The sequence below is a fragment of the Hippocampus zosterae genome, chromosome 19 (assembly GCF_025434085.1).
Source record: "Hippocampus zosterae strain Florida chromosome 19, ASM2543408v3, whole genome shotgun sequence".
NCBI lineage: Eukaryota > Metazoa > Chordata > Actinopteri > Syngnathiformes > Syngnathidae > Hippocampus > Hippocampus zosterae.
In genome coordinates this window covers 9207959-9234025 of record NC_067469.1, presented here as the reverse complement: position 1 = coordinate 9234025, position 26067 = coordinate 9207959, and the positions used below count along the sequence as shown (strand labels likewise).

Genomic DNA, 26067 nt, shown 5'->3' with positions numbered 1-26067 from the left:
TTTGTGCCGTATACTGTGTATGTGTGTGTGTATGTGTATATATATATATATATATATATATATATATATATATATATATATATATATATATATATATATATATATATATATATATATATATATATATATATATATATAAACATATATATGACAGCAAAAATCCAAAAACTGGTAGGCTTTTGATTCTTTGCTAGTGTAAGTGCATCTGCGACTTTAATTGGGTTTTTTGACTTAATCTCCCTCGAACCCAAACAAAATGGGTCGCACTGAGCGCACAGTGGTGAGCCAAAGGGAGATGCAAAAATAGTTATTGGGGGGTGGTAAATTTAAGACTGATAAATAATAGAATAGGCAGACTTCAAAAGAAGCTCAGTTTCTTAACGGAGGAGGATACAAATTCCTTTTGGAGGAAGATTAAACATCCATTAAACGCTTCATCTAAAAAGATCACAGGACTAAGATGGTGTAATTGTTGCGGTTTTAAAGTCCTCTTTTTGTTGTTGTTGTTTTTAAAAAGGCATTTTAGTCTAAATTGAAGACCTCACTTTCATGATATATGACCACAAGGAGCAGGTCATATGGGGTCGAGATCACATCAGAATTTCTTATTTGTCGTGTGTTAGACTTTGGCCTAAAATCCGGCCGAAGTTCAGATAGATCTTAACAGGGGCCTCGGTTTACATTTGAGTTTTGTTCCTTAGGAAGCGGTGTCACCCGTATCGAGCCTTGTTGAGCACCAAGATGTATAGACAAGGGTACATTCATATTGCAGCGATGTGATCCAAATTTGAACGCAGTATTAAAATCATAACTGAATAAAATATTTGATTGAAAAACACTTCCAGGCCATACATTCCGTATTAAACAATACTTTCCCAGTATTTTTCTCTCATCTAACTTTTCTTCAATACCTCTATTGAGAACAACTAATTTCTGTAAAGTGGCACGAGTATCGACCCTTGCAGAACGCCGCAAGTTTTCCACTGTTAGGACAGGCAATTTTGATATTCACCTACTGTAAACGAAATTGTCCGTTTCGTAAAAGAAACATGACATGTTTTTGAAATAATTGAAGCTAACAGGTAGCTCGTTGGTAAAAATTCATTTTGCAGAACGTCTGCCATTTATTGCCTCTGTGGCATTTTTAAGATCTACGAACAGCGTGGCATCTTAATGATAACTCATTTTCTGAAATTGGAGTCTTTTTCTTTTCCACAGGTGCAACGGCAATACAGTAAGTGAATATACTGGAAAAAGACACGACCATAAAAAGAAACATACTGCAATATAGTAAGGGGGTCACACTGTCCGCGGAGCTATAATAGGGTAGATTACTATTATTTTTTTATGTTTCCACAACATACCCGCCTTACCATCCGTTAATCTCCCGGCAGCTGATACTATAGCTGGCTCCTGCAGAGACAGTTTCATTAAATTGCATCGCCATCCCAGCCTGAGTGGGCAGCAAGTTAATGGCTCTGGCATGCGGATATGACGACCGCCAAGCAACGCCATTGCCGCGTTTGATAAATTCGAAGCAGCGCGCAACGGAGCTTACTGATCTGCCTTTGAATTTCTCAAATGATTGGGCATTGTTTTACGTACAGTCACCGCTCATTAAAATTCAACCAATTGCTTGGACAAAGTGCACTTGCTATAAACAGTGGTACCATGTTGTTTAAATACAAAAAAAAATGTGCATAGTGTTCTTAATAAAATATTTTCACAATATGACTCAATGAGCTGCATTACTCGCAATTTTTGGAGATGATAAAGAATATATGCCTGTGATTATTGTTATATTGTCTCTAAAGGTGTGCTGCTCAATGGCCTCTTGCCCAAAGAGAGCTTGGATGGGCAACTCTGGAGGAAAGCGAGGACCTCTTGTCTAGTGAAATTACTAGATAACAGCGAATTTCCATCAGAGATGGCTAAGATTACTTTGTTCTAGCACATGAGGTTTTTGAGACTTTTTTTTTTGGCTTCTGCGAGAATAGTTTCCAGTCATTGCAATTTAAAGCAAGTACCAAATATATCAGTATTGCAACTCAGCTAATGGATGTATGGACATTCTTGAATTAATATTATGAAAACCCGATGTGCCACAGAAAACAAACCAAAAAAAAAAAATGGAATTAGCGCAAAAAAAGAAAATCTTCCAAATTTTACGTACATCTCTGATTAAAATATTTTGGTGGTGTTCCACATGGCGGTATCCTAAGTCCACAGATTGTTTTACACATCAATGTGAATTAACTGCTGAACCCATTTTTCAGGAACATTAACAGCTCCAGCGTGCATTCCTTTGTACTTATATGTAAGTTTTAAAATGTTCGTCGAGTGCCCGTGCAAGATAATAGCTTCAGCTCTAGTGCGAAACTGGACTCAATTTAAAAGGAAAAAAAAACATGCGTCTCTGGGGTGTTTTTGAATGACAACCTTCTTAAAAGCCACACCTCAGCCCTCATGCACCACTGATCCAGGGATTAAAAGAAAACATACTCGTAATTGTGCATAATTGGTGCCAGAGTCGGCCGGCCCGGTGATGAAGCGGTGGTGTCTTGCCGGCGAGAAGGTCAAGCGCATCTATATGCAAATGGCCGGCCTGCCTGAGAAGACTTTGGAGTCCAATTTCACCTTTTGCCTCTTTCTCTTTGACAAGTGAGGAGGTTCTCCTCGTCACAGACATCTACTTTAACCTTGTTTCCCCTCACACAGACGTTAGGGGCATACACTTGCTCGTAAAACCCCCTGACTAGGGCAGAGGAATAGTCCCCAGTAGCCTCTTTCACTTCCTTCCTGTGACCCAGGTGGAACCAACACGTGCCTTTTAGACTGGCGCTGGCCACTGCAGCTTTGTGCCTTTATATTAAAAAGAAAATATGTGACATGACATCATCGCCAGCACACTCACACAGGAGCTGCAGCGGGTATTTGAGCAATACGGCGGCCATTTTATTTTTTGTAAAAAAATAAAAATTGTGCCGTCTTTTGGGAGTGCTTGAATGAATGAATCAACATCATTTTACTTCATTTCAATTGGGGAAATTCATTTTATCCGTGCCCACCCGCTCGTGTATACACACACGCACAAGTTCATACTAGGTCGAGTCAATATTTTGTGTTTAACTAACATTATAGCGCTGCGTGAAACAGGCTGACAAGACAATATTAAAGTCAATATTTCATATATTGAGCGTAGCAATGCAGCAAAAAGGCTCTCAAAAGAGGAAATGAAAAGCAAAAGAAACTGAAAGCACTGTGTCAACATGAAAATTGGGTATGTATGAAATACATCGGCAGTGTTCCAGTATGGGCCTGGAATGACACCGATTTGATGACCACACAAGAAAATGACTTGGCGCTAAAGTGACATTTGGACATGATGTCTTTATGACAGGATGAACCAGTTGATGCGGCAAAAGAACAGTTGCAGAGGGTCGCTTCCCTTCTCATTTATATTGACTATAGTGATCTTCAATCAGTGGTCCCTAACCATGTTTGTGTCTTGGGCCGGTTTGCCGTTCAGCGATATTGGGACGGCCCGGCACGGAAAGAAAATAACCGCAAAAGATTCAAATGAGTTCGACTCACCGTTATTGTGGAAGGTGGCGATGAGTGTGAGTTGTGGTCAACAAGTCTGTCCTACCTGCAATGGAAAATGGAAGACAATAACGTTGACAGTAATGCAACTTGTCTCTCGTCTGTCATTTTGTTTTGGTCACAGTCATGACAAAAAAAAAAGTGCTCAATTGTCTCATTTGCGAGACTGTGCACGCCTGTGACGCGGATTGGCCAAAATCGCTTTTGAAATGTTATGTCACCTGTTATGCACCTTTGGCACACCGGTGACTCGTTGGTTGGGGACCAACTGATGGCACCACTTTGCAAAGACATGAGGAGCCTGGGAGTGAAACAAAATCCATGCTGCTTTTTTTTTAACCTTACGGCAATAGACAGCAGTGATGGGACGTATAAATGCACCGGGTACAGTCTCGCATGCGCAAACACGGTCAAGGATACCCAAGCACCTTGAAAAAGGGTGACTAAAATGCAGGGGGGGTGGGGGGGGTGGACATTCATCACTGGCCTCGCTTGCGCATGGCATGTAAAGCAAGCCATTCGGTTCTCTCTCTCTCTTTGGGAATAGCAATAATTAAATCATTGATCACGCAAGGCCAAAGATTGATTTCACGGGCCCACTTTTTCCTTGCTGTGAACAATAAAAACAGTGTGCTACATTTGGACACTTTTTGCTTGGCCAAAGAGAAAAAAAAATAAATTAAAAAAAAGACCTTCGCCACGGACAACCCGCGTAAATCATTAACAATTCAGCTGATTCGAGGAAAGATGTGTCCTTCGGCTTTCCGCGTAAATGGGAGATATTGACTATTTCCGTGCCGAAACGCCCTGTCAGGAGATTTCAGAGATGAGTTTTTCGTACATTATACGCAATTACAAGATAACTGCTGGAAACGCGTAAGACTGAATGATCTACGACTCAATTGTGGGCATACAGCGTTCAACTGTCTTTTCAGTTTTCCAGATTTGAGGGGGGGGGGGTAATTACTTTTAATTAATAAAGTCCAACGAGAGAGCCAGTGTGTGGACAAGGGGGTTGCGCTGACTAGGATGCTTTTTAGAGCGCCTCGTTGTTGAGGCGTGGAAAAGCCTCGCAACAACCAGCTGAGATATATTGCGGGCATCGGATTCCTTCAGTGGATACAAATATGGCAGCGCAAAAATGTACTCATATGTTCGCGTAGGACAGACGCTCGATGACGTAGCATCCATATTTCCAGACCGTATCGTTGGTGTTTGATGGGCACTTAAGCTGGGCGTGGTTTCCTCGCGAGCAGCGGAACAGCCCAGAGCATACGAGAGTGGGACGAATTGTATTGAAATGTTTATTATTAGTATTATTAATAATAGTTATATAATTCCATTTTGGCCCCCCCTGCCCGCCAATAGTTGCTGCTGTTCCACAATCTTTGCACCGCTCCTGATCACAAACATCCAATCGTTTGGCACGTTTTTTTCCCCCCGGGGGCTTTAACACCCAATTTTTTAGGATGTTCTCGTCCTTCAGCTCCTTTCACAACAAGCGTGAATGAAGGAATTTTTTTTGTCCCTGAACGAATTCAATAAATCAAATGGAGAAAAATGGAAGGTAGAAGAAATAGCACCCTGTCGAGAGAAGGAGGAAGCTGAGAATACCCGGCTGAGGAAGTCAAGGCTGCAGAAAATTGCAGCCCCGCAAACCACCCCCGCGGCCTCCCCGCTTCAACCCTTCCGAGTCCTCCCCCTCCTCATTCAAAGCGCTTGCATGACATCCGGATTATTGACTCGAAATCTCCGCCAGGCTTGAGAAGGCAAGCACAAGGAGAAGGCGGGCAGCAGGAGGAGTGAGAGGGCGGGAGGTGGGAAAGAATGTGTGGTGATGCAAAGGCTGCAAGGCTAGAGAGAGAGAGAGAGAGAGAGAGAGAGAGAGAGAGCTCAAGTCAGATGAGAGAGATGAGGCAACATTTGTTTAACATGGTAGGGGAGGGAGGAGGTAAGGGGGGGCGGCGTCAAAGACACACCCGGAAGAAGAGAAACTGCATGAAACATGCACAAACGTATTGGCACCCCTGGACACCAGTAGAAAGGAAAATGGGAAATAAATAGGCAGCTAGCTCTATTGAAAAGTAATCAGAACATATGCCAAGTGATGTAAAGATATTTTTTTTAAAAATATGATACGTATGTGTCTGTATACATGCATGTGCCTTTGAGAGGCGGGCCTGTTATCTTATCCTGTAACCGTTTGTCTTCGTAACACTGCCCACATAGATGCAATTTGTTAGCCCGTCTATGGAGTTTCCCATTATGCGTTAGCATTAAGCTCGTGACTTTGCCTGGCTGTTAAAAAGAAAAGTGTATTCTTTTTGAAGCCTCATTTTTGAAGATTGGATCAGTCTGCCAAAAGTGCTGCTTGTTGTCAAGAGAGTCGCGTTCACTGCCACCACACAGCACTCGTATCTCACTTTTGCTGACTTCTGTTATACCGCGGCGCATTTCCATCCGAGAGGCTGCAATCAACATGTAGAAAATCTTGTGAACAAGCCAGATCTCTTAATAATGTCTTCTGGTGGTGAAAAGAACAATGGCTGTCAGATTTCTCAAGCGCCGCGAGAAGCGTGACCTTTACGGCTCGCCGGCGCTTCCGAAACACTTTTGCCCGTTTTAGCTCATTGTTTCGATGTCGGGCCTGAAATTGGGTTTCATTATTGCAGCTCCGCTCGCGCCCAAAACTCTTTTACGGCAAAAAGTGGATGTTTTTCTTTTCAGACGCGTGATCGGCCAACTGAAAAGTTCGCTCGGTTCTCCTGCAAGCGAATTCCGCGCCGAGTAACAGTCAGGTTGTTGTCTGTCCTGAGCTGCATGAGCAGTACAATAAAATAAAAAATAAAAAGGACGTATGAAAATGTAATTGCTCCCCTTGGCAGCAGACTGTAGAGATGATTGTTTGACACGGAAGAGAGACAGAGACGCCACGAGGTGTTTATTTCCTCATTTCCTGTCTTATCGCTCCCGTTAATTGAGTTGTGCCGGGGTCACAAATGACACCGGCCGCCACGGCGAGCAAACATTGGACTTGTGAGACCGTTATAAATCATTGATTGCGTACTTAAAAAGGAAAAAAAAAGACACTGGGTATTGATCAAGGCTCAATGTCACAGCATGGGGGGCGGGGCCGGGGGACGGTGAGCCCTAACGAAAAGAAATAGTGAAGATTAACTGTAATGCAATTCTGAAAGAGCAGCAACACAACAGCTCAAACAGTAAACAATGCCGAGGATTACCGAAGCATTGTAATTGTCGAGTGCAGGTTGGCGGCGACCCTCCTGGCTCCTTATCGAGACCGCCGCCAATCTATGCCTCCCATGAGCACCGAAGGGCCCTAAAGAGCCAGCGCGGGGGTCTCACCCCGCCAGCAAACCTCTTTTCACGGGCGAGGCATCCAACTGGAACAGATGCCAGGTAATACACATATATTTTGGTCATGATTTTTTTTTTAATTAATTTTTTACTTAGCGCCATCATAAACACCACAGCTGCATCGTGCTAAGTGGCAACAGCTGGCAGAGCGCGAGAATAAATCAGCATCACTTAATGTGATGCATCCCCTTTTTTGGGACAAAAATCAGTTGTGAAAAAAACCTGCGTTTGTTGTTGGAGGACTTGTTATTCGGCGAAAAACAGATGCTGCCGTATTGAAGTTTAACGTGAGGAACTAAATAAATTGCATCTATGAACATGAGCGGGGCAGAAAAGCAGCGTGGAGGTAAGGCATGATCACACATGTGCCTCATAAATCCACTCCCTGCACAAAGCTGAGAGGGGAGCTTTGATTAGAGCCACATATTCGGGAGCCCCTAAAGGAGCGCGCTTATGAAATTGCATTGTAAACTCTGCAACTTCTCCACAAAATGAGACAAGGTAATTCTCCCGACACCGGCTGCCCACTAATTCATCATTGCGTGCTTTGTGTGTCTGATATGAACACAAGTCTCACGATCCGCTTGGCCTCCGAATTCAAGCCTCTACATCGCAACTATTGTCACACGCGGCGACTAATGAGGACTCGGCAGCCATTGCGGGAAGCTAAGGTCCTCCGCGGGAGTGTTTGATGGAAGATTAGGCTGGTGAGTCACGCAGGGGACGGGGGGGGCGGCACACAAAGACAATGCTCACATGGCTCCACACGTAGGAGCGCGGTTTTGGCGTCTCTGCTGGTAGCTAATGCACCAATGCAATTTGGTCGCTAGAAAAAGAAAATGGAAGGACTTATAACTTTGATGCACCATTAAGTATGCTGTTGCCCAATTTGAGCGTTTTTTTTTTAACCATCAAATATCTCTCAAACAATGTGAACGTGTCTGCTAAATACGCTGAAACCAAATGCTGCTCGGCTGTCAATCAATTCCCACACAACCCAGGAACGGCAGTGGCTTGGGTTTTGGAACCCGCACCATCTGTGCGAAAGGCAGTCGACCGTTTGCAGTACACTCACACGACTGTCACAATAGCCTTGCTTTACAGTTGGAAACTAGCGGTGGTCCGCAGGGGTCGATACTATGCGCCCTCTACATCATCGTCAAAATGACTTGAACGTTCCAAGTAGCACAATTATGACACTCGTCAGTCGTTGAGAGTCGAGAGAGGATAATGACTGCAGAAAATCTTGGAGGACTCTGACAATCGGGCCTTTGCCTGACTTTGACAGACAACAGGGGAGAATTGTCCCATTTGTCCTGATAATCAGTTTGCCTGCAGCCTGCTTGAGCTTCTCGCGCTAGCAGTGATCAAACGCTCGCACGTCTTGCTTCGTGACTGTGGCGCGTTTTACATCTGTGATGTGCTCCGAGCTCAGCGCAACCGAAACAACAAAACATGGCTGCAGGCGGCATCAATCAGAGAACCGTTTTAACTGCCGAAAGCTAATTAGTTTGCTGAAAACCTGTATGATCTTATTTTGCAGACTTTTCCTCATGAGGACATAAAACCTCCACGTCACTTTTCATGCTAACCGAGTTATAGATCGAGGCGGAGCGCTACACTGTTACACTTTTCCTGGGCCAAAGACTCAAAAGGGCAATTTTTCACTTGGACTCATGAATATTAATTTCAGATTTTAATCCAACTTGAATCGGGAGAACGCGCAATCCCATTGAGGCCTCGTCAATGTGTTGACATCATTGCGTTGTCACCAACTCTTGAGACGCCAGATTTTCCTTCGCGCTTGCATCATTTTCACTCCGGTTGCAAGTGCGCGACGCGTATGGCCCAAGGTCGCATTAAATGGGATTCGCGCAAGCGCGTGGGGATGACTCCGCTCGAGACAATTAGTCCTCTCAAACGTTAGGCTGTCATAACGTTTGGAGCCGCCGACAGCGACCTCCGTCTGACCTCTTCTGACATGGCCGACTTCTGCTGGGCAATAGCGCACACGGTCTGGCGGCGCTGCTGATGTCGGCACATTTGTGCTGTGGGACTTGAGCCGCTTCACTAGAACTGATTAGCACTTTTATCCTGCGCCCCCATGCCGACGCCAGCTTGCATACCATGGACCTGTCCAAGCGCGGCCACCCAGTCCGATACATGCCCCGAGCTCAAATTAGATGAGGGGACAGCGCAGGGGGAGGCAAATATGATGCTAATATGTCATATATTAAGCTTGCAGCCATTGATGAAAAATGACCGTTCCAGTTGAACCTCGTTACAACGTACCTCGAGGGACATAAGGAAATCTTGCACGTTAGAACGGTAGTTTGTTGTGACCATTTCCAATAAAATGGCCGCCAACTACGATGCATAATAGAGCATGAATATTTATAGATGTAAAAACATGAACAAATAATCCGGTATAAAGTGGCTTCTCCAGTTCAGGATGTGACGATCGTCTTTCAACTTTTGGCCTTGAACTCTGCCATGATTTTTGTCGCCCTTACGGAAGATTGTCGAAAAAATTGCAATGGCCATCGTTGCGTCCCTGTGACATTTTAGTCCATATGGCTAGAAACGACCAAAAAAACGGACATACATGCAACATGCAAGACATTTTAGAAAACAAGTTGAGATCGAAAAATTATTCGAACCCTTTGAGGCACAGCGGTTACTGGAATGGACATCTATTCACAAGTTGTTTTCTCTAATATCAATTCATCTTAATGTCACCGGTGTGCATCAACCACTACAATGGACAACGGCCATTTTTTTCATGCCTGAAGACATAAAAAAATCTCAATGCAGGTTATTATTATTTGATAAATTCCTATATGGATGTTTGACACCTGTACGAGAGAGGCTTATATTGGCGCACATCATTACGTCGGGGAGCGCAAACTGTCCCTCTGCACTACTTTTCCCGAACGGCGGAAGTTCTGGCAAGTGGCGTAGTGACATAAGGGCGATAAACGCGAGACTCGGCGTGTCTTGCGACGGTCGCAAGGACGATATGAGGAAGAAGTTGGCATTCAAAGCCACGTGGACGAGCTAGCGGTGTGTCAGCCGAGAACCTCCGGAATGAGTCGCAGTCTGACGGGAGCCGATAAGAGACCATCGGCCGAGGAGCTGCTTTTCAATCACACGCAGACGCGAGGCTGCATCCACACACACAAATTGCGAGAAATAAAAAATTCCGGGGGATGTTTTTTTTTTTTAACATCTACTTGCACGTAAGCCGGTCAGCAAGAAAAAGGCCTGGCCGAACGTTCCATTTTCTACTCAAAGACAATGACTTACACTTTGCCGTTTGCGTTTGTGTGAGACTTTCGGGAGCGTCTGTTTGTGGAGAACATTTTGCCAAATCAATTACTCACGTTGGCAAAAAACAAAATGTTGCCACGTCAAAACTTTTCCAATTTCCTGCCCAGTCGATTCGCCAGACGTCTCCGCCGAAAGACGTTGACGCGATTCTCAATTAAATGGGAGCCAACGGTACACTCACGCTTGGATTTGTTGCAAACCGAGACTCGCACTCACGCGCCCCAAAACGTTTTTTTTGGTAAGGTTCGGAAGCCATGAGTGACGGAACAAACAAAAAAAACCCAGACGCGCTGTGAAAACAGTTTTTAAAATGAAGCAGAAATAAATCTGCGTGCTCTTTCCTTGGTGGCTGACCAGTTCTTGCTATGCTGATGAGTTACTTACAGGGATCATTTTTCACAAAACGGGCTTGCTCAAATGTAACTAAGCTAAGTACGTGCACTTACTGTAAAAAAAAAAAAAAAACACAAAAAACATCCAGAATATTGGTGAATACAAATATTTGGACATAGAGGACGAGGTTTCTGCCCACCAGTGACGGAATGTCGGAAACGCGTTTGCCTTGCTTCGACTGTCGAAAATGAACTGATTTGGAACATTTACACATAACAAAACAAAAAAAGTGGTTTTAGATTATTGCACACATTTTTAGGAGTATTTAGCATTTAATGACTGAATAGTGGGCGGCCCGGTAGTCCAGTGGTTAGCACGTTGGCTTCACAGTGCAGAGGTACCGGGTTCGATTCCAGCTCCGGCCTCCCTGTGTGGAGTTTGCATGTTCTCCCCGGGCCTGCGTGGGTTTTCTCCGGGTGCTCCGGTTTCCTCCCACATTCCAAAAACATGCGTGGCAGGCTGATTGAACACTCTAAATTGTCCCTAGGTGTGAGTGTGAGTGCGAATGGTTGTTCGTTTCTGTGTGCCCTGCGATTGGCTGGCAACCGATTCAGGGTGTCCCCCGCCTACTGCCCGAAGACGGCTGGGATAGGCTCCAGCACCCCCCGCCACCCTAGTGAGGATCAAGCGGCTCGGAAGATGAATGAATGAATGAATGAATGAATGAATGACTGAATAGCAAAATCGGTCCCACTGCACAATGACTGGCCTTACAATATACAAAAACACAAGATGATCATCATCATCTGGAGCAGTTCCTAATCGATATCTATAAAATAACACGACAGAAATATTTGTATTTTTTATTATATTGAATATTTTATTTCTATTATATTATTATATAGTATATTTATTCATTCATTCATTCATTCATCTTCCGTACCGCTTGATCCTCACTAGGGTCCCGGGGGGTGCTGGAGCCCATCCCAGCCGTCTCCGGGCAGTAGGCGGGGGACACCCTGAATCGGTTGCCAGCCAATCGCAGGGCACACATAGACGAACAACCATCCACGCTCACGCTCACACCTAGGGACAATTTAGAGTGTTCAATCAGCCTGTCATGCATATTTTTTGGAATGTGGGAGGAAACCGGAGCACCCGGAGAAAACCCACGCAGGCCCGGGGAGAACATGCAAACTCCACACAGGGAGGCCGGAGCTGGAATCGAACCCGGTACCTCTGCACTGTGAAGCCGACGTGCTAACCACTGGACTACCGGGCCGCCCATAGTATATTTAATATTTTTTAAATCATTTCATCCCAGAAAAAAAAAAAAAAAACTCATGAGGAGTGCGGTCTCTTTTTCAAACGTGATCTGGCCATCAAGATTTGCGGGCATCCCAACATGCCCTTAGTCGTAACCAAAGAAATGATGCCAAGTCACAGGTGATGCCGATGATGAAAGTTTCAATCGTGTCGTCTAAGTGCGACTGATGCTGAAGGCAAATGATTGCCATGGCAACACAGAAGGCTAAAATCCGATTGGACCAAAAAAAAAAACCAAACGTCTAACATGGGCTTAGCCGTACTCGAATCAGCGTAGAGAAACTCTACAAAAAAAAGGTGCTGGAAATGCATTCTTTCCTGTCACTCACAGGCCAATTTCCCTTCGACGGGTGTGGTCTGTTTGCCTCGTGTCAGGACCATGAACTTTGGGGGGCGCCAACAAGTACTCTGCCTTACTGTGCAGTAACGACACACTACGTCGTATACAGGCAAGCCCTCTCAGACGCAAGTGTAAATAGACGAGGACTGAGCACCGAGGGGAGGCTTTTGTCTTATGTGAGTGCGTGCGCGCGCGTACGGCAATATCTCACCTCACAAACACCTCCCCCCCTCCCTTCTCTTTGCCCGCCACCGCTGCAAACAAAGAGCGAGGACTGTTACATGTCGGCGCAATCCGCCAGCATCTGGGAGAGCCGACTCAGGAGCTGTGTGAGAGGAAAAGGGAAGAACACATTGCTGTTGAGGAGGAGGTGAACAGGGGGAAAACAAAAAAACATGGCCAGGTAGGGGGGGACGGGAGGGGGGTGATGTAAATGGCAGGATAGCGATCAGCATTGGGCGGCGCAGATGAAAAGACAGGGGTGCAGCCGTACTCGCTATATGAAAGCTGCACACGCTACATTATGCATGCGACAGTGGCTCGCCCCCGCCGCAAATTTGATGAGAGTTTCATCGGGAGCTGACGCAACATCCGGCGAGACAAAAAAAAAATGTTACACAGTTTGGGATCATCTCCCTGGGGGACTTCTTTGTTTTGGTGCTGCCGTCACACACAGACACAAAAATGCCATAAGGGAATTGGCAATAAATACAAAAACTTCCATTAACTGCTAATTGACACACACGGAGTGACAACGCAGACAACGTTACTTGCAGGCATTCTCCCGCTGTTCTCTGAGTACAGCTACAATGGCTGGAGTTTAGTTGGGTACCTAGTCCGCCACTTTTTGCCGTTTTCGATGTGGCCTGTCTTCCAGCTGAACATTGAAGGTGCACACGTTTTAAAACCCGACAATGCTGCCTTCAAAACAGACCCAGCTTGCTGCTAACTTATAACGCAAAACATGCTAACAGTCTACAGATCATTGCGCACTGAGCGCTCCAAGCAATGGGTCTTTGAACACAAATGGTGGAGCAACACGTGTCGACAGATATAACATTCACAGTCAGATATTCTTTATCTTCTAGAGCAGGGGTGTCAAACTCATTTCACATTGTGGGCCACATACGGACTCGGTAGATGTCAAGTGGGCCGAACCATTCACATGATACCATACAATCCAATCCAATACTGTGCTATGAATCACCAATATCTCATCTCTTTCCTTTGTTTTCGTCTCAAGAAGCATAGATTGGCGCTTTCATATAATTTGATGCGTTGGGTCTATCTCGGTGACAGACTGAGACTGCTGTTTTCTTCCCCGATTAAAACAATGTTGTCTTCTATTGTGAGCAAAACAGTCCCCCCCTAGTGGATAATCCAGGAATTGCATTTTATTTAAAATATTCATTCTGTGTCTTTAATGCCTTTTTTTCACTTTTAGATGATCCCGCGGGCCGGCTCGAACCTCCTTGGGGGCCTGTTCCGGCCTGCGGGCCGTATGTTTGACATGATTAGAGGATATGGTTGATAATGATATTGAATTGTGAAGGTAAATTGTAAATAGTACTGCGATTTATCCATTTGTGTTCATATTGTATTTAATTGAAAGATGTTTGTTGTTGTTTTTTCTCTCTTCTTCTTTCTACATACATTCTTGCTGCTGGAGGCTGTAAATTTCCCCATTGTGGGACAAATAAAGGATATCTTATCTTATCTTATCTTATTACTGTGTTTTACTTGGTAGTAGTAGGAGTCTACTCCTCTGTGTCTGGATGATTGCATTATTTTACCACCAAGTGGCAAAAGCAGGAACACCAGAAAGATGATTACATTCGGTTTAATTGGGTCATGAGTGCAAACATTTCATTGCTTTTCTTTTGGGGCTTGGGGGTGTGAATGGATTTATGGCAGTTGCATTTGATACAAGTGCAAAAAAAATTCAACTTGTATCTCAAGGAAACATTGCATCGCCCATTAATTGCGACTGAAAATCTGAGACATGACGGATTTCCTCTTTAGAGTTTTTGCTCTGGCTTTTCAATTTCATTTTACTTTATTTTTTTTGCGCTCATATAATACAATGTGCCCTGGCTCCATAAAGGCTGGCAAAGCTTCACAAATTGACCTGTAAGTTATGTTGTGCTCATTCGGCGTGACCTCCTCGAGCGCAAGCTTGTACAACAACACAACTTGCCTGTCGCCGTTTGTCGACTGAACGGACCTCTGCTCACACTCGTCAAGAATTTCCACGGCTATGCGACACACGCACGCGCGCAAACGCGCACCCGCCACAGTAAAAACCACCTCCAGCGGCCACACGGTCGCGCGCGCCTCCGATTGGAAGGCGTCGCTGAATGGCGATTCTCACCGACGCTCCCCATTGGCTGATCGAGAGGAGGGGGCGGGGTTCCAGCGAGCTCCATAAAGGCGCGGAACGGCGGAGGAGCTCAAGTGTCTCGGACTCCATCCGCGGAACGGTGCGGCGCGAGAGCGGAAGAGGAGCGAGGACGCGCGCTCATGGAAGCGAAGGATATTTAAGCACCTGCCTGGGGGGCGCACAGGTATTCTCTCTTTTGGGGGCTTTGCGTGCGTTAAAAAGGGTCGCGCGTCAGCTTTCGCGCGTTCCATCAGGGGGGAGCTGGCGTTGACGAGTGCCAATCGAGCGCCTTTGTTGACGCAGCGCCCGTGCGTAAAATGTGCGCACTGGCGTGTTTTGGTGACGCCTCTCTGCTTGTCCCTCCCATGCAGACACCGCAGTCCATGCCTCTGCCTTGCCGGGTCCTTGATGGGAAACCAACTGGACCGGATCACCCACCTCAACTACAGCGAGCTGCCCACGGGGGATCCGTCCGGGCTGGAGAAGGACGAGCTGCGTGTCGGCGTCGCCTACTTCTTCTCCGACGACGAGGAGGAGGCGGCGGACGAGCGCACGCCGTCGTCCGACTGCGGCTTCGGCAAGGAGCTGAGCCCGGCCGACGAGGACGGGGGACCGGAGGGCCCCTTCTCGCTGAGCGAGGTGGAGTACTCGGCGTTCCGCGCGCACGAGTGCATCTTCTCCAAGCTGCGCGAGAACGAGGACCTGGACGTGTACGCGGCCACAACTTTGCTGGGCGTGTGCAAGCCGGGCGACTTGCTGGAGCTGGTGGCGGCCGCGCAGCCGCCGCACTGGGCCGTGTGCGAGCACGACGGCAGAGTCATCCACCTGCACAAGGGCGAGATCCGGCGGGACGCCTTGCTTGAGGTGTGCAACGGCCGCCGCGGCAGGATCGCCAACGGCCGCTACCGCTACCGGCCGCTGCCCGCCGACCTGGTGGTGCAGAACGCGGCGGGCCACGTGGGCCTGCGCAGCGACGAGATTTGCTGGACCAACTCGGAAAGTTTCGCCGCCTGGTGCCGCTTCGGCAAGCGCGAGTTCAAGGCCGGCGGCGAGGCGCACTCGGCCGAACAGCAGTACTTGCTCAAGGTGCGCCTGGCCGGCAGCGGCGTGCACACGCTGGTTTTTCGCAGCCTGGAGGACTTGATCCGCGAGCGGCGGCGGGTGGACGCCAGCGGGATCCTCGAGGAGCTCTCCCTGGTCGGCGGCGGGGGCAAGGAGTGATCGCGGGAGGGGGGGGGGGGTCGTGGGGTCGTGGGGCTACTGTTCAATCCCCCCCCCCCCTCCGTCCTGCCGACCTGTTGGTTTTGAACATGGCCGTGATGTATTTCAAGACCGCAGACGCTGTGCCGTTGTGGAATGTGGAACCGCGAATACAAGCCCCCCCCCACCCCCCGTTCTGCTCCCATGACTGGGCATGGTCCCCCCCCCCAAGCTGCATTTTTTGGGGGGGGGGGCGGTGAAGGGGAGGGGGGTCCCTCTCCTGTTTTCAAGCGTTAAAAGGTCCCCTCCTGGTCACACATAAGCTGCCCGAGCGGCAGAAAAACAATTTTTGGCTTGTTCGAAAGCGCCCCTCTTCTTTGCCATACGAGGACAATATACTTGACTCTCAAACCACAGCCATCTTGCTAAAAAAATGTATTCCTTTATTTTTGTATTTGCGTTGAGTGGATTTTTGACCCTGATCTTGTTCTTTTCCCCCCCTTCTCCTTTTTTGGTTCAAATAAATGGAGGTTGAAATATGAAAACAAGCGCTTGTTCCAGCAGGTGTTATTAGGTTTGTGCACACGCGCGCACACACACACTGCAGTTCTTACTCACTGTCTGAATTATTCATGCACTGCTGACCTGCCTGGGGCCTGATCGCCTTCATATATCTGGCCGTATTTGAAACGCCAGGAAATGGTCATCTGTGCTGCGTATGCAAAAGCCTCCATGGGGAAGAAAAAAAAATCCATGGGGAGTTTAAGCAGGTGCATAGCTTGACGGAGGATGAAAGGTCCATTCTGGTCCCCCGTCAGCAGAGACCGGGATGTGTTTTAGCCAACTTGTCGTTTTCGGGTCTGTCTTGGAATGCGGGCTTCCCATGTGTACTTTGTAGAACATTTTTTCCACACGCTTGCATGGCTACTCCGGTTTCCTCACACATCCCAAGAGCATGCGTGTCAGGTGATAATCGATGACTAGCTCAAGCGACATAAGATTAGTGTGCGCGCGTGTCTAAAGTGAGAATGGTGAGTTTTCTGCTCAGGAAACAGACGTGTGCTCATCTAACCACGAACAGAAGCACTGACCTACATTTACAATTCTAATTGAATTGTATTCATTTATTCCCAAGAGTCGATTCTCTTCATCTCTCTTGGCTGCATTGGTTCCAGTGCATGTACGTCAGAATCTTTTTGGGGTTTTTTCTCCCAATCAGATTTCAGCCTTTGCATGCCAAACTGCCTTCATAGGTAGCAGTGCCATCTCATGCCACTTCAACTCAAACAGCAATGGGACTATCAGATTCCAAATTTGTTATCATTAGTCTGAGCAAAACTTGTTCCTCGGTTCTTAGATTGTTTGCCGTGTAGTCAAGAATGCCAAAACTGCCTGGGATTACACTACAGAACTTGCAGCTTTCCACAGGGCTCAACCATAGTGTCCACTCGACGTCTGTGGAAAATGACTTTGTAAGTTACAATCAGGAAGCTAGATAAAATATGTGGCTAGTTATGGTCCGTCACAACAGCAAACATAACGAACGTAAAAACATCAAAAAGGTTACTTGTAGTTTGGACTATATTTTTATTCATCTGCTCTATTCTAAAATGGCTAAATTGTTGTGAACACGTCAGAAAATCTCGAGACTTGCTTGTGGCTGTTTTGGTTCATCATCATTGCATTAAATCATGGCTGGCTCAGGTGTGCGCACGTCACCTCCTCCCCCCATCCCCTGCTGCCTCCTGCCCTTGAGAGTTAGCAAAATGAGGCCAGTGGGGCGGTTGATGTTGCGAGGAAGATTTACGTGTATGTTGACGCGAGGGGCCATATGTGCGCATGAGCCCGTGGAAGCCTGCGAAGCAACAAGCTCCAAGATTGAGCGGCTTGATTTGCTTGGGCCATATGTAGCCCGCATCTTTATTCATGAGGCGCTGCCTCACATTCGATTTTTTTTGGTCAGCTATCGGCGGAAGGTAAACGCTGTTGCTAAGGAAATCAAGGCCGCTGTTGTCATACTATACATCCACTGAGGGGCTTTTTGCGCGAACCCTTCGCTACTCGTGCAAGACAAACACAAACAACCTCAGCCTTTTCTGATTGTGCTCATGCTAACGTTGAGCACAACGTTAGTTAATGTGTGTGTCTTCAAACTCAAGACCACATTTTGAAGGTCTTGTCACGGAGACCGGCACCAATGTGGTAAGACAACAAATACCTTCAAATTCACGTCGAACTAGCTTTGCAGAGGATAAAGAGTATATACTTGTGCATGGTGGTTGGCCGTCTACAGGTCGCTGCTGCACCGTTTGTGTTCAAATACCCATTTCTTAAAGCTTGCGGTTCATTTTTACTCGCAAGTCAAAGAGAAAGATCATGTGAATGACTGCTCGTATCGCCGCAAACTGGGAAGTCTGGTGATTGAGCACGAGTGTTTTGAGCGTACGTGTTGTCTCCCCATCCCTCCATTTTTTTTCGCATCATCCTCTGGAACAAAGCCAGCAAAGTCTACAATGAAAAAAAAAATATTTGGCAAAATAAATATTTGCTCGTGGTAGTTGACAGTTGGGTTCCAGTTGACGGATAGAAACGTCGCTGGAAGTTAACGATTAAAATGAATAGCACTGTTTAAACTGCACGTAAACCAAATCATTGGTTTTATAGGGTTTATGAACTGTGCGTCCTGCAGTCCTTGCATTTTCGATCAACCCCCCCACCCCCACAACGTCAAATGAGTGGAGGTGTATCCGAAACGATGATGGTTATCACTTTGCTGAAATGATTGCTTCTCACTGCGCTGCTCTGCAAAGTTTTTACCAATCAAAAGTTTTCCCCGCAAAAGCCTTTTCGGTCATCGGCAAAGGTGATGAAACTAAAGGCGAGGATTGCGCGCTGGCATATCAATTTTTGATTTAGTGGGAAGCCTAAGTCCCTGCAGTTCTGCGCTGCCTCGTACCTCCGAATCTCTCTGGCGCGAGGACGGCGGGTGGCGTCTTCCGAAAAGGTCGGCGACGCGTCACTGATGACCGCTCGGCACGTCAGAGGTAAAGCGGCGGCCATTGCCCGTTGGCTAATCCGCTACCTTGAGGAAGAAATAAACGTGCAGTCTTTTGAAATGAGAAACATGAGAATCCGCTGCGAGCCAACTTTGATATTTTCAAGACGGGTTGTTGGATGAATTCAGATGAAACACTGTACGGGTTGTTTCATGACGTCTCTCGACAGCATGAAGACACACAATGTCAGTTGGGCGGAGGAGTAAGGTTTGAATTGAAGAGCCGGTCAAGGGAATTCAATTCAGCTGAAAAGAGTGAGAACTGTCTAGCATTTCAATTTGCCATAAACAGTTTTCACCATTTCAGGTTTCTTGATTTAGGTGGAGGGGGCGTGGCTAAAACAGTGCCTGATGACACACCGGATTGACATTTGAGAGGGGCTGGGTTTCAGTGGATTCAGCGGCCACGCTGGCTGGCGTTCAAAAGCGGAAAGGACGGATCGATTTGTCACCATTTTGAAGCAATTTTCTACACGTGGTGATTTTGTTGACAATTTCAAACATGGCGGAGTTGAAACCAACACACTGTCGTGTGTCAAAGACATTTATATTCACTCAGCGGATTTTGAACTCCCAGCAGTGCGAGTCGATCGACGGAAAGTCAACGACTTTCGACTGAGGTCCTCTCCCTGTACGAACGGACTGACTGGCCTTCAGAGTGCGTGACAAACCCGTCTCGACTGTCAAAACAAATCGAAAGGATGCTTCCACCGTCTGTCGGCTCGGTATGCTAATGACAAAAACAACGTTAATCAGAATCAGAATCAGAATCAGAATCATCTTTATTGGCCAAGTATGTAGAACACACAAGGAATTTGTCTCCGGTATAACACGCTGCACTAGTATCATCGTAAACAACAAAATCATTGAACCATTTTAGAGTAACCACTAGTTTTGAAGTACCATTTTGTGGTGCAAGAAGAGTGACTGTCAGTGACTGTTTAAGGAGTTAATGGCTAGAGGGAAGAAGCTGTTTAAGTGTCTACTGGATTTGGTACGCATAGATCTGTAGCGTCTGCCTGAGGGGAGTGGCTGAAAAAGGTGGTGGGCAGGGTGCGGGGGATCCAGGAGGATTTTCCGTGTTAACAACAAAGCAGCTTGCTGGATCCTCAAAGGATGAGACACGGGCTCATGTCGACATCACTGCATGAATAATACAATTACATCTCCCACTGAGTGCATCTGTACGGACCATAACAGTATAACAATGGCTAATTTTGCTAATTGTTTTCCTTATTTAATGGGCTTAATGTCGTTTGACTAGATGTGTATTATGTCCCTTTTAGGGGGTCCTCCGTTGACAAAGGCACAACATGCGAGGATTCAAGGTGACACAATGAACTAGTTTGTGCACTGCTGAAGGCCATGTTTAAAGCTTTCATTTGATTGGTTTACATCTATGGTCTAGAGCCGGTTTTCCATATAAATATTTTCTGATGTGACTGATACTACATCAGCAAGTTCGGGTTATGTTGCCTCTGTAGGAACAGACCTCCGTTCCTAAGACGAAGACACCCTTCACCACAGAGGCCATCTACTAAATCCAGATTTCAACAGTATACTCAACAATGTTGAAATGGTCCGGCGCTACCATAGAACAGTATGGGTGTTCCACAAGGCTCCCTACTAAGTCCACAGATTTGTACAGCATACTTCACATCAATGTCAACTTGGTGTTCCAGTAGGTAAGTATAGCAATATATGCTAGATAACGGCAGTCCCCTCAGATTATGTTCCCAGAGTGAACAAGAACACGTCTGTTATTCATTTGATCGTTTTAGATGCCCCTTATTACCATAGGAACGGAACTCCGACACAAAGCGAGGGCACCTCTTATTAAGATCGCTGTTGCGTTTTAACTCAGACTTAACAATGGTGATTAGTTGAAGAGGAGGAGGCGGGGCTAAGATGTGTGCCGTCATACGTTCGTCCACTTCACTGGCCTGACACTTTAACGTGTGTGGTCCAAATCCTTCCCTGCACATTCTTAATAAGCGAGCTCTCAGTCAGTAGGTGCGGGACAATCACATTATGATTAATGGGAATGGCCCGAGCATGGCCGCGCCATCACCTTGCTGTGGCTTTAACCCTTCTTAAGGAATCACGGGGGGAAAAAAATATTACTGGGGGGCAGGGGGGGGGGGGGGGGGAAATCACTGTGAGCAATTCTGAACCTCCTCACTGGCAAAATGTCACGCAAGGGCCCCCTTACTTTTCATACACTTCCAGTGCATTTTTTTCCCCATATCGCCCCCCCAACCCAAAAAAATCCACTGGAAGTCATGCTTTAATAATATGTCTCATTTTAAGATCCTTGATATTTACCTCATGGTACAAATTATATTCAGGCCACAACGCCAAGCACTTGTAAGAAGAAAAAAAAAAAGCTAGTGGAAAGAAAAAAAAATACGTTTGACAGCCAGTGTTGTGGCCTGGATGGCTCCTTCAGAGCCGAGCTTAAAAGTACGCAGCTCATCCCTGCGGCGTGGCCTTGCATATTTACAGCAGCTCCCGTCAAGCACAATACTGCTCCCAACATGTGCGAGGTAGGGCTAAGCCGTAAAACATCTCTTGGAGGAAGGGTGGGCGGATAAATGATTAGAAAAAGGTGTAAAGCAATCTTCACACACCATGTTCAGATAATAGGGGAAAACATTTTTTAGTTGGGAATATACAGTGGAACCTTTGAGGTTAAACAATCTTTTGCGTGACGCTGGTTTACAGGTTCCGTTTCTAATTCCAAAACGGGCATTTGAGAGTATTTTGACTGATTTTTTTAACACCCTCACATAATTGTTCTGCGACAACATAACAACAGAATGGGAATTGATACTGGCGGTGTTCTACAGAGATCTATACGAGGCCCACATCTTTTTACAGTCACTCCTCATAAAAACGATCACCATCAATTGCAAATAAAGTTGCACAGAGCATGAGTAGTGGAATTCACTCCGAGTGTGCTGGAATTATTTATCCTTTGTGGATTTCACTGTTAGAAGAGTTTTTTGGAGCTAGGAGCTGGTCGATATGTTGCTTTGTGGTTTCGTAAATTGAGCTACAAGTTGGATCACAGAACAATTCAAACTCGTAAGTCAAGGTACCACAGTATTAAAGTTTATACATTTCCATGTGTGGCTTGAAATCAGCCATACAGGAAAATGTATCTCACTGTTGAGCCTACCATCGGTCATAAACAAAACAAGCAATACACTGCTGATGTTTATCTGCGTTGAGCAGCGAGCACGCGGTCGGTTCATAATGATGCGCAGGTTGATGTGTATTGACAACGCGAGCATGCACACTCTTGTGTGTAATTGCCACCGAGGTGGTGTTTGTGGAACAAGCGCAATCATAAACGAGCATGCGTGCCAGTGAGAGAGAATGGCATAATCCGGCAGTAATGGAATATGAAGCCGAGCAGAAAATTGTGGAAAAAAATAAAAGAAAATGACTCCTAGGATGGCCGTCGGCAGTGATGAAATAAAAGCCCGGGAGTACAATATGTGGAAGGTATAAAGGCTAATTAATGCCCATCGTGGCAAAAATTCTTTCTAATCGTCAAAAAATAAATAAAAACGCAGCGAGTACATCCGAGTCTTTGAATGGATGACCTTCTGCTTTGCGTTATGTTCACTGTATCAAATGACTAACTTCAGCCCTGACAAAATGACCACAGAGGCGACGCAGAGGAGAAATTTCAAGGTAGTGAGGCAAGTAATATTTTTTGCAAATGACTTCAGAAAGCTCAATTTAGCCGTAAAATACAAACTGAGTGAGCTTTGCTGCGAATAGCCATGATTTGAAGGTATAAATCCAAACAGTGGTGCTGATGCAAAAAAAAAAAAAAAAACAAGGTTGGAAATAATAATAATGGAAACGGCATGACATGCACAGTTGGCATTTTTAGCTTCAGCCGCAAAAGTTATTTATGAAAGTGTCATTTGGACAAGGATCTTTCAGAGAAGCCAAGACTGGTTTCATTTTAAATTAATTTCAGCCGCGTTCCGAACGTGACAGCAACTTTCACTTGTACAACCATTCCAAGGATAACGTACACTTTTACTCCCGCTTCGCAAGACACACAATTGGCCTCTGTGCCGAATCAGCAGATTGCCCATTTATCCGCCTTTGGCTTTTGCATAGAAGCCAGCCAAGTCGGACATTACTCAAATTCATTATTCCTGGTTAAAATTTCATCCGCAGTCAAGCTTCATGCTTGCTGGATGGGCACATTCTGACACTGCATCAGCATACAAATTACAGTGAAACCTCGCTATTAGTGGGGGCTTGGGAGCAAGCTCCGACAGCATCATCATCGATAATTAATAGACTGCCCGAAAAGGACACGCGATGGTTGGAGGTGGCCAACTGATCTTTCTTGGAACGCTATTGACAATCAAAACACACGCACACACAAAATAGTGTGCAGTCTTTCCTTAGCATTTCACAAGTGATGTGTAACGGGTTCAAAAGAGGGTAAGTTGGATTCCACAATGCAAACTTTTTAAAACAAGTCAAAGCAATAACCATCTCGGTCTGTGGCTACCGGGCAATTTTGCCGCACCACATGAGGCCTCCTCTTCTCATCGTTAGACTTGCCGGAGCAAACAGAATTGACTCAGGATGGAACATTGAGCACAACAACAGCCGAACGTGATCGCTCTCTGACCCAGGCCGTGACCGGTAGACTTTGTCAGCCTCCCGGACGTCATGGCCTCAGATCGTTCGTCCATGTGGCGGTCCATCCAACCTTCCGCGTGTGAATCAAAAAGTTTGAACACAAATAGCAAAAGGATTATTCACCACCATCTGGCAGCAGCGGCGGGGGCGGTCGCTTTTTCTCCTTTAGTGGCAGACACAATTCGTAGCCTCCCTGCGGGGTTGCAGCCTGCTCGACAGTCCTTCAGCAGTGTGTGGTGGAGCATAGCTAAAGCCTTATTCTGACGCCCAGTCGGCAGTGAGTAGAGGCAGTGAAATATTGATGCAAAATGTCAGATTCCAGGGAGAGAAGGGGAGGAAATAAAAAAATAATTTCTACATTAGCATTGAAGGGCACATACAGAGCAGCTCTATGCAAAGAATGTTTGATGCAACTAGTTACATCCATCAAGTTGGCTGAAAATTTTTGAGGTTAATTGTATTAGAGCCGTCTCTATCTGCAGAGATCACATTTTATGTTGTCGAATTTCAGCATGTATTCTTTCTCCTCCCCAAAGAACGCGTGCGGCAGCCGTGATGGCCCAGACCGGTGTGGCAGTAATACACGACAGTATTTATTGTTTCAAATTGAATAGCTCAGAATATACAACTCCAACAACCAGGAGTAACAAGCATAGAAGGATACAATCATCAGAAGGTGCACATGCCACCAAAGGACAACCAGAAATACACCGGCCATTCGGGTCATTTTTCCCCGAAATTCCCATCAGCCAGCATGCCCCTGTGGCTGAGTACTGTTACATTGTCTGTCTACATGTGTTGCTACCCCAATTGTTTCCAAATTCCTGTTGCTTCAATGTTTTTTAAAAAAAGCAACTGCCGATAATTGTTAGCACGTCAATTATGTGTTAGCATTAATCTCGAGGCTTGTTCTTTAAGCAATGTCGTTTGGTTGTTTTAAATAATCACAAATTTTTCAAGGTGTAAAATTACACCCGAAATAAACAACAAGACGATACATTTGTATAATTGATATGAGATTCATTACCAATACCCAAGCTGCCCTTCAGTCTGCATTTCAATTACGTTAGAAAAAGGAAAACATGTTTTTTTTCATGTATTTGCATCAACTGACATCCAACCCTTACATCGTCTTCCAGTAATGAAATAATCCGCTGCGAGGCCTGAAGTGATCCAGGGATCACGCAATAACCACGCAAACCTTTACAGACGTGAAATTCCGACTTTCAAATGGAAAGCCTGGAAGCAATTATAAAATGCTAATGGTGGAACGTTCAGGGACGGGGGTCTTATCAGAACGCTGGAGTGTGTTTGGCCTGTTTATTTATTTATCTTACCTTATTTTGTTGACGCTGTGAGCGGTGCACTCCCCGTGGCGGACTTAATGAAGGATCATGTCGTGGGTCTCAGCTGTTAAGAGGCAGAGAGACAACAAAATTCAACACCACTTAACCCCCCTGAGAGGCGGACGGCTCATCAAGCTCGTCAACGAACGAATGAGTTTCGGCAAAGCGGAGGTCACGGAGTCATTGTGGCGCAAGTCCAGGCCAGCTGCGGTTTAATTGTGGCCGAGCAATGGGGTTTGCTTTTCACTGGAGCGCCATCAAAAGGGACGACTGGGAGGCTGATGGAACGCAAACGGCGCGTTACAGAGGTGCAATTAACGGGCTGGTTAGCATGTAAGCGTTGGCAGATGTGAGCGTGGGCACTTCTCCTTGTGTCTTCTCATTACCACGCTTTCGACATATTCAGTACAACCTCCCCCCAAAAAAATCCGAAAGGCAGACTGCAGTCGTCACTGTGGTGTCTTGACTAACAAGTTTATTTTGTTTACTGATTTTAGCCCAACAGCCACAAATCCGTTATTTAAGGGAAATTAAACCGTTGGCGATATTTACATTTAAAACGCGAGCACGGCTGCGCAGCTAATCAAGCGGTTAGTCATCTCGTGGTTAGACGAGGAACACTTGCGATCCTGATCATTTGCATCAGGTGTGTTGCAGCAGAGAGACGGTAAACAGTTTGGACACCCCTGATTTGGAGTTCCCAAACAACCTACCATGCATGTTTTGGAACGTGAGAGGAAAGTCACGCAGGCAGGGGGAGCAGTGAAACCTGTTTGTTGAAAACTCGGACAACACGTCTTCCATAACTTAATGAGTAACTGCGACCGTGATGACCATTTTGACCATGAACATGCCAGCCTGATTGCGAGTGTAAATTGATGGGTTCGTTGTTTTTCAGTGGATGGCACTTCTCTACGAATGGCAAAAGAAGAGATGGAATCCTTTAATGTTTATTAAAAGGAGAAAGAAAAAAAAACGTCTGCACCTCCGAACGGATGAAGAGAACACAACCTCTTTCACTAACGAAAACACTTCCTGCTTCTCTTTAGCCAATCAGACGCAAGCAACAAGAATGTTTTAGCAATTATTAAACAGA

General features: G+C 46.0%; 1 protein-coding gene and 1 long non-coding RNA gene across 3 annotated transcripts; one reads left to right on the top strand and one right to left on the bottom strand.

The window, feature by feature from the left end:
- Positions 1-3566: 3566 nt before the first annotated feature.
- Positions 3567-26067, bottom strand: LOC127592148 (uncharacterized). 2 transcript variants are annotated; one of them, XR_007960071.1, is made up of 3 exons: positions 25685-26067; positions 24963-25035; positions 3567-3649 (listed from the first exon to the last, which is right to left on the bottom strand). It is a non-coding gene; the product is annotated as an uncharacterized LOC127592148 (long non-coding RNA). The 2 variants fall into 2 exon arrangements; XR_007960070.1 differs by lacking the exon at positions 3567-3649 and adding an exon at positions 12285-12635.
- lratd1 (LRAT domain containing 1) lies at positions 14727-16438 on the top strand. Its single transcript, XM_052052652.1, has 2 exons — positions 14727-14874; positions 15062-16438. Exon 2 carries the CDS (start codon positions 15099-15101, stop codon positions 15909-15911), a length of 813 nt encoding a protein of 270 aa, XP_051908612.1. The 5' UTR covers positions 14727-14874; positions 15062-15098; the 3' UTR covers positions 15912-16438.

Excerpts from the sequence above, each read along its gene's own strand:
- lratd1 (XM_052052652.1), top strand. The coding sequence starts at position 15,099 with ATGGGAAACCAACTGGACCGGATCACCCACCTCAACTACAGCGAGCTG.